Source organism: Staurois parvus, unplaced genomic scaffold (genome assembly GCF_062004578.1).
Source record: "Staurois parvus isolate SC_StPar_1 unplaced genomic scaffold, SC_StPar_1.0 ptg000530l, whole genome shotgun sequence".
Taxonomy (NCBI): domain Eukaryota; kingdom Metazoa; phylum Chordata; class Amphibia; order Anura; family Ranidae; genus Staurois; species Staurois parvus.
In genome coordinates, this window is record NW_028318326.1 from 1,051,014 (window position 1) to 1,060,000 (window position 8,987).

Here is an 8,987-nt window from a genome sequence, read left to right on the forward strand (position 1 = left end):
CCCACCTCTCTATTTTTTTTCTTGACACTGCTTGTGACTAACTGGACTGCCTGACTGCCCATTGGCGGTGCCGAGTTTCTTTTTTTCTGCCTAGTGTTCTACTCCCGTAGGTGGCGATATAACCCTATGGTTGAGAATAGAAGATGCTGTGTCCATCAATGAACTCAGAGAAAGGGATGTTACGGTGATTTAACAATTTAACATTTTTTCTCTTTCGCTTAATTTCAGCAAAAGTCACATTTTAACATTATACAAAAAGCCATGAATAAATAGTATGAATTATTCATTCTTGCACATTGAGAACCTAAAATATGTGCCTTTTCGTCAGCTGCTCCCCTCTAGGTCATAACACAAGAATATTTACTCTTCATTTTGATTAAAGCCTAGTACTTTTATATGACCGGTGGGTTTGAGAAAGTAAAGTAGCTCACAAACATGGCTGCTATAGTTCAGGCCTGTCATTGTATTATACGCTTTACTTTTATTGGATTTTAAAGGACTTTAATAAAAAGATTGTTTTATCAAATAGAATATTGTGTTGTCCATTCTAATGTTATAAATGTTTAAATATGTCATATGCCAGATTAACCTTGATTTATTCATTGCAACATTATTTACATGATGTGATATTTTTTTCAGTTTTAGTTAAAATAACACCAGTGTTGTCTTTTTGTTGATTTGTATTGGCCCTGGAGGATTTATCAATCTTAAAAGGATTTTTGTTCTAGTAACATTGTTTGTCTTTCTCCAGGAGGAAAGGATAGAAGAAGCGGCCTCATTCTGACAATCCCACTGTGTTCAGACCAGACAAATATGGATGAGCTGAGTGTTACCCTGGACTACCTACTAAGCATCCCAAGGTGACTTCTTCCCTCTAGCATGAATTAATCATAGTGAACGTTAAAAGCTGAACCCAAATGTCTGTGCAAGACCATTTCATTTGTGATGGTTACTGTGGAGCATTGTTCGAATATTTGTTTTAACCATTTATTTAATATGGTAGATCACAATAATGATGTACAAAGCATTGGTACTTTTAAAGTGGACCTTTCTGTAATTTGATAAGTTACATTTCTAATATGATTTAAAACTTTGCATTATATCAACTGAAAGTAATGCTCAAGCTTTGATCACATGACATTCCTAGGCTAAGCTTATGTCATCAGTCTGCTGCAGGCAGAATGAAGCATATCCTCAGCCTCCTTTTCCCCAGTGAGACCCTTTCTCCTGGTGCAATATCTGCGCATGCAGCAGAATTTACATGATTTATTTCAGTCTAGGAATAGATGCTGACCCTGAAGACTGACTGAACAGAAATGGTACTGTGCTACTGGAATGAAAGCTAGGTGAAGGCATTATCTGGAGAAGTATTGTGATCTTTTAGAGGGGATAAATACCATGTTAAACATATAGATTGATTACAATGCATGAACTTTCTAAATCTGGCAAGCAGCTTAAACACTGTTTAAAGTGATACTAAAGGATTCTTTGTTTAAAAAGAGAAAAAATAAGAAACATGTTATACTTGCCTGCTCTGTGCAGTGGTTTTGTACAGAGCAGCTCCAATCTTCCTCTTCTCAGGTCTCCGAGTGCCCCCAGAGCAAGCAGCTTGCTTGTGTTGCTTGACTGTGTAATTGTCATTCAAAGTGTGACAGGGCTGAAAGCTGAAAATTGGCCTGGGCAGGAAGGGGGTGAAATTGTCTGGTATTGAGATGGATAATATGGTCAGGGCAGAACTTTATAACAATATCTTCTTTTTTTTTTCTTAAGGATTAAACTGGTATATTCCCTTTGTACATATTGTATTAAATTATTCAGCAAGCCTGTTTATGGTTAAGGGTGACATTTACAAACAAGTGAGAGTAGAGAATTCTTCCTCTTAGCTTTACAGCCCCTTTTAGATGGGATGGACCCGTCGGCGGATCTGCCTGCTCAGCATGGGAACTCTCCGTTGATCCCCGCTGAGCAGGCGTATGACAGGTCTGTGTCTGCTCCGCCTTCTGGAGAGCGGTCACAGACACTGCCCGCGGTCCTCTATGGGGCGGTCGCAGGGGCGGACTGACAAGTCATGGGGCCCCTGTGTCCTTGCCCAAACTCAAAAAAGCCTATGAAAAAGGTACCAGGGGCATCTCATGGGGCCCCCTACTGACCCCAGGCCCTTGGGCAGTGCCCGAGTTTCCAAATAGTCAGTCAGCCCCTGGGCGGTCGGATGGAAACGAACTGCCTGTCTGTTTCTATCCGACTGCCATCTGATCTGATCCACCAGACGGACGGGTAACAGATCCCCATCTGTCTGTTTTTGGCATACAGGATCGGATTCCGGCGGGTGTCAGAGGTCTATAGATGGTCCGATCGGGTCAGCCTGAAAAACTGATAGGTGGACCCGATTGGACTGTCGGTGTGAAAGGGCCTGTTTAAAGTGGAACTTTCCCCATAACAACTTGATAAGAATAATATTCTTTAGCAAGGAACATGGCTTTCCACATTAATAATTTTGCTACCAAAATTATTGAGTGCTGCACATTGCTTCAAGCATTGTTCCTGTTCCTTCTTGCTAGAGGCTGCCATTTTGCTGAAGCCCAAAGTTCTTGAGCAGCAGTAAATTTTTAGGCTGTCAGCAGATTGGCCTCTACAAATTTGGCACAATACCTAAAAATAGAGAGCAACTGTGCAGATCAGGGTGAGGCAGTTTATCACTGGATTGTAAACCATATAAACACTTATTTGTAATGTTTTCCATAGTTATACCTGCAAACAGGCGCAGCCTTAAGTGATCTGGCAGGACTTAATTTTCTGACTAAAGTTTTACCTTTATCAGACAGTGTGTCTGAAAGGAAACCACTTCTGTTGTGTTCTCCCTGTAGAAAACCCATAGATAGATTGATCTAACTATCTCAATCCCTTCTACTATATACAACAGCAATGGGTGAAGCCAACACTGGGTCACTTCATCGTCCTTTTCTAAAGTTATCCTACAAGGAAAGTAGCTGTACTTACTCTTACATAAAATACACCTAACCTCTCAACCAACATTGACTATTTGTAATCCTTATGCTGCTAGCATTAGTAAATAGATAGGAAAGTATATTATATTTACTTCCTGGTTTCCATGCCTAGGCAAATGATGTCATACATCCCACTAGTCTTCAGGAGGGGAGGAGGGATTTTCTCAGCTAAGCACACCCTCCTGCCTGCATGTCTGAGCTAAGGACAGATGGAATCCAGGAAGTAAATGCTACATGAATCATCTACCCTTACTCAAGATGGCCAGAAATGCTAGGGGGGTGTTTTTCAAAGTGATTTCTTTGTAAATTAAAACATGGAGACATAGATGGATGGGGGAATTTTCTTTGAATTGTAAAGCTGAATTAAATAGCGTTTTCAGTTTGTGCTGCTCAGATGCAATGTAGTTCCGCTTTAATTGGTGCAGGTGATATTTACTCGCCACCAAACCATGGCACACTTTGAGTTTTATGTCAGAATATGAACAGTTGAGGGCATGTGGCCTGGTATGGTTCAGGAGAGGGCATTTGCTTGTTCCCCCCCCCCCCTTTCCTGACCTGCCGAGCTGCATGCTCGGATAAGGGTCTAGTATGGATTTTAGGGGGACCCCCTTACCATTTATTCTTTTAATTTCGGCGTGGGGGTTCCCCTCAATCCATACCAGACCCGAAGGGCTTGGTATGGATGCAAGGGGGGGACCCCCACGTAATTTTTAAAATTTTAAGTGCCGGCTTTTTTTTTTTTTTTACATTCAGCTGACAACTGATGACTCATAGGTTGTAAGGGACTCGGCAGCCACCCCATTCCTTAACAACCCATGACAGTACTACCGATAACAGTACATACCGCAAGCATGGACCACTACTTATTTACCGCATGCGTTTAATTATTTATTTCCTTTTGTGAATTGACTTTAAGCTCTTTTTATGCGGTATTTACCGAGTGTTTTTGCTATTTTCGGTAAATACCACATACTAGCAATAGTGAATTGACATTTTCAGTATTGAATGTGATATGTGGTCATGTGACTGACTTAACTCATGTGATGAGCTTTAGTGAATTGTGCCCACAGACTCGGTTAACAAGTTTACTATCACTTTGACAGAAGTGTGTGGTGTATGAGTCAGGGGGACGTCTGCTTCCACCAGAGTTTCATCATGTGGGTATTTTGCTTTGTGATAGATTTCTTTTAAATAGAAGCAATCCAGCTGGGTGGACTGGGCTTGCACACTTCCAGTGATGGAAATACTTTTATATAGACATATGCTATTACAAGCTGCCTCCCTTCCTTTCTATAAAATATTGCTTCCTCCTATTTACCAGAATTGTGCCCACCTGTTTCCACTAGTTTTTTCTTTTTTTTTCTCTTCGGTTTTGATTGAGGCTATTTTGATTATAGCCATGTATCTTTATATGCAGAAATTACCATTTATACAATATTATTGTTAGTGAATTTGTTGGTGGTTTTTTGGGGAACTATTAAAGTATAACTAAAGGCAAAATGTTTTTTGAGTTTTGGATAGAGTGGAGAGGGTGTCCCCGTTAGGGAGCTTCACCCTCTTTATCTCTCCTGTTTACCATTATCTTTGAAAGTAAAAGAAAACTAGTAGAAAGAAAATCTTCCAGTGGGGACTTTAGTTGTGGTGACCTGGGGGGGGGGGGGGGGGGAGGAATTCGCCTAGTTTGCAAGGACTTTCTCTCACTTCCTGTTTGTCTTTGGGAAAGGAAATGAATGGAAATCTCCACAATGGAACACAGATGGCGAAAACAAAATCTGACAGGGGTTATAACTCTCCCTTACTCTATCCAAAATGGAAATAAAAGTTTTGCCTGTGTTACTACTTTAATGTATGCTTTCCATTGACTATATGAAGTGACGCAGTATAACAAAGATCTCCAAAATGTACTCAGAAGAAGCCTTAAGTGCTAAAGTATTGTAGTAATGTTAAACTTTTAAAAGCAATTGTCCTGCGGAAGAGCGAACACCACAAGATACATACTATTATTCATTAGTCAGGAAAGCCTCTTTTGAAACCTTCTCTTATTTAAAGTGTAACTAAACCCAGGACCCTACATTCACCCTGGTCTCCCACAGTACACAGAACATGGAAATGCAATTATTTTAGTAAATATAAACTGCTAAATACCTTTTTTCTCTTCACAAAACTTTTTTACAAACTCTGAAAGCTGTAAAGTAACAATAAAAAAGCAATGGAAAAATTGCAAAAATGGTCTGGCCAGCTGCTTTTGAAAGTGGAGCACAGGACCTGGCAGCTTAAGGGTTAATGAGAAAAAAAAAAAGAATGAATTTAAACAGCTTTAGTATTAGGCTGCAACATGTCAAAATTTAAAAAAGTAAAGGGGGTCTGAATACGTTATGAATGGTCTGTATATATCTAACCCCTTTTACACAGTTAGGCTACAAATAATCTCCTATTACCTAAGTAGGTTATTCATGGGCTTATCTATAGCTATCAGGTGGTAATAAATCAAGATAGTCACTGTCCTTTGCAAAGGGATGTATACATATAGAATAAAAAAAGCAGAATTAATTGAAAAGATGCCAAATGATACTTAAAAGCTTGAACAGCCCCATACAGTGCCTTGAAAAAGTATTCATACCCCTTGAAATTTTCCATATTTTACCATGTTACAACCAAAAATGTAAACATATTTTATTGTGATTTTATGTGATAGACCAACACAAAGTGACACATAATTGTGAAGTGGAAGGAAAATAATAAATGGTTTTCAAAATTTTTTACAAACATCTGAAAAGTGTGGCGTGCATGTGTATTCACTACAATGTATTCAATACAGCTGCAAGTATTTTTGGGTATGTCTATGCCAGTTTTGCACATCTAGAGAGTGAAATTTTTGCCCATTCTAATTTACAAAATAGCTCAAGCTCTGTCAGATTGGATGGAGAGCGTCTGTGAACAGTTTTTTTCACATATTCTCAGTTGGATTTAGGTCTGGACTTTGACTGGACCATTCTAACACATGAATATGCTTTGATCTAAACCATTCCATTGTAGCCCTGTATGTTTAGGGTCGTTTGTCCTGCTGGAAGGTGAATCTCTTTAACTATTTGCAGACAGGTTTTCTTCTAAGAGTGCCCTGTATTTGGCTCCCTCCTTATGCCCATCAACTCTGACCAGCTTCCCTATCCCTGCTGAAGAAAAGCATCCCCACAACATGATGCTGCCAGCACCGTGTTTCACGGTGGGGATGGTGTGTTCAGAGTGATGTGCAGTGTTAGTTTTCCGCCACCCATAGCGTTTTGCTTTTAGGCCAAAAAGTTCAGTTTTGGTTTCATCTGACCAGGACACCTTCTTCCACATGTTTTCTGTGTCCCCCACATTGCTTTTCGCAAACTGCAATTGGCTTTCTTTCAACAATGGCTTTCTTCTTGTCACACTTCCATAAAGGCCATATTTGTGGAGTGCACGACTAATAGTTGTCCTGTGGACAGATTCTCCCACCTCAGCTGTGGATCTCTGCAACTCCTCCCAAGTTACCATGGGCCTCTTGGCGTCTTCTCTGATTAATGCTGTCCTTGTCTCGCTTGTCAGTTTAGGTGGACGGCCATGTCTTGGTAGGTATTCATTTGTGTCAGACTCGGTCCATTTTCGGATGATGGAGTGAACAGTGCTCCATTAGATGTTCAAAGCTTGGGATATTTTTGTATAACCTAACCCTGCTTTAAATTTCACAACTTTATCCCTGATCTGTCTGTTGTGTTTTTTGGCCTTTATGATGCTGTTTGTTCACTAATGTTCTCTAACAAACCTCTGAGGGCTTCACAGAACAGTTGTATTTATACTGAGATATAAATTACACACAGGTGGACTGTATTTACTAATTAGATGACTTCTGAAGGCAGTTGGTTCCACTAGATTTTAGTTAGGAGTTTCAGAGTAAAGGGGGCTGAATACAAATGTTTTCTACAGGGAAGCAAAATGGCACCATCTATTGTGATTCCCAGTTGCCCATGATTGAATCACACAGTGTGCATTGTAGTTACGCATCATGCTTGGGCAGAAGACCTAGACTTGGCCTGGACCTAATGAATTGGAAAATTATAGGCCCAGAATTAGTTTTTTATTCTTCACATTATCTGGTGTTTTATAACAAGACAATATAACAGCAACTACGTCACAATACGATTTAAGTCTCAAGTTTTTAGTTTATTTCATTACTTAGCATGGGTATTTACAGATTACATCTGAATGGCACCTGTGCCAAGCAGCTAACTTCCTGTGTTCAAAATGCAAGAGATCACTTGCTTTATGCTGGACCTGGAAGCAAGTAGAGATCACTGGAGTAGTGGTGGCTACTTAAATGATTTCCAGTTTCCAAGGGCATCGGCCAGGTATTATATATCCATAGTTACGTTGCTCCAAGTATGTAACCATGTATAAATTATCAGTACCTCAAATAATTCTTTACGCCATGTAAAATAAAGGTTGCTGGTAAGCACTTTTGGTGGTATTATAGTTTGTCAAACCATTGTCACTTTTACTGATCTGTTTATACATGTGGAGAAATACATAAGTAAAGACATGAGAAATTCACAAAGGAGTTTACAGTGGATATAAAATCTACACACCCCTGTTAAAATGTCAGGTTTCTGTGATGTAAAAAAAAATGAGACAAAGATAAATTATTTCAGAACTTTTTCCACCTTTTTAATGTAACCTATAAACTGTACAACTCAGTTGAACAACAAACTTAAATCTTTATGGTGAAGGGAAGTAAAAATAAAAAACTAAAATAACCCTTAAACACATAATTTGTTGAAGCACCTTTTGATTTGATTCCAACACTCAAGTCTTTTTGGGTATGAGTCTATCGGCATGGCACATCTTGACTTGGCAATTGTTGCCCACTCTTCCTTGCAAAAGCACTCCAGATCTGACAGATTGTGAGGGCATCTCCTGTGTACATCCTTCTTCAGATCACCCTACAGATTTTCAATCTTATTCAGGTCTGGGTTCTGGCTGGGCCATTTAAAAACTTTAATCTTCTTCTGGTGAAGCCATTTCTTTGTTGATTTAGATGTATGATTTGGGTCCTTGTCATGCTGAAAGATGAAGTTCCTCTTCATGTTCAGCTTTCCAGCAGAAGCTTTCCAGCAGAACCCTGAAGGTTTTGTGCCAATTTTGACTGGTATTTGTTCATAATTCCCTCTACCTTGACTAAGGCCCCGATTCCAGCTGAAGAAAAACAGCCCCAGATCATGATGCTGCCACCACCGTACTTGGGTGTGGAGTTCTTTTGGTGATGTGCAGTGTTTTTTTGCGTCAAACATATATTTTAGAATCATGGTCAAAACGTTCAACCTTAGTTTCATCAGACCATAACACATTCTCCTACATGCTTTTGGGAGACTTCAGATGTGTTTTTGCAGAATGTAGCCGGGCTTGGATGTTTTTCTTTGTACGAAAAGGCTTCTGTCTTGCCACTCTACCCCATAGGCCAGACATATGAAGAATACGGGACATTATTGTCACATGTACCACACAGCCAGTACTTGCCAGATATTCCTGCAGCTCCTTTAATGTTCCTGTAGGCCTCTTGGCAGCCTCCCAGTCCAGTTTTCTTCTCATTTTTTCATCAATTTTGGAGGGACGTCCAGTTCTTGGTAATGTCATTGTGGAGCCACATTTTCTCTACTTGATGACTGTCTTCACTGTGTTCCATGTTATATCTAATGCCTTGTAAATTCTTTTGTACCCTTCTCCTGACTGATACCTTTTAACAATGAGATCCCTCTGATGCTTTGGAAGCTCTCTGCGAACCGTGGGTTTTGCTGTAGGATGTGACTAAGAAAATGTCAGTAGATCATAAGCGAAATCTCCTGCGCTCAAGGACCCAGGCGGGTGGCGAATAGATGGAACCAGACCTGGAAAGATTGACCAGAGAAAATGTCAGGCAAGACCTAGGCTAAGTTCACACTAGCTTTAATAGCAGGTGTTATG

At 39.9% G+C, this 8,987-nt stretch overlaps 1 protein-coding gene across 3 annotated transcripts in view; it reads left to right on the forward strand.

Moving 5' to 3' along the window:
- SESTD1 (SEC14 and spectrin domain containing 1) overlaps positions 1-8,987 on the forward strand; it is a 187,768-nt gene that overhangs the window by 67,700 nt on the left and 111,081 nt on the right. For all 3 annotated transcript variants that reach the window (XM_089690385.1, XM_089690386.1, XM_089690387.1), the window contains exon 3: positions 752-860. In XM_089690385.1, the coding sequence (XP_089546511.1) occupies positions 752-860 (109 nt within the window). The remainder of the gene's footprint in view (positions 1-751; positions 861-8,987) is intronic.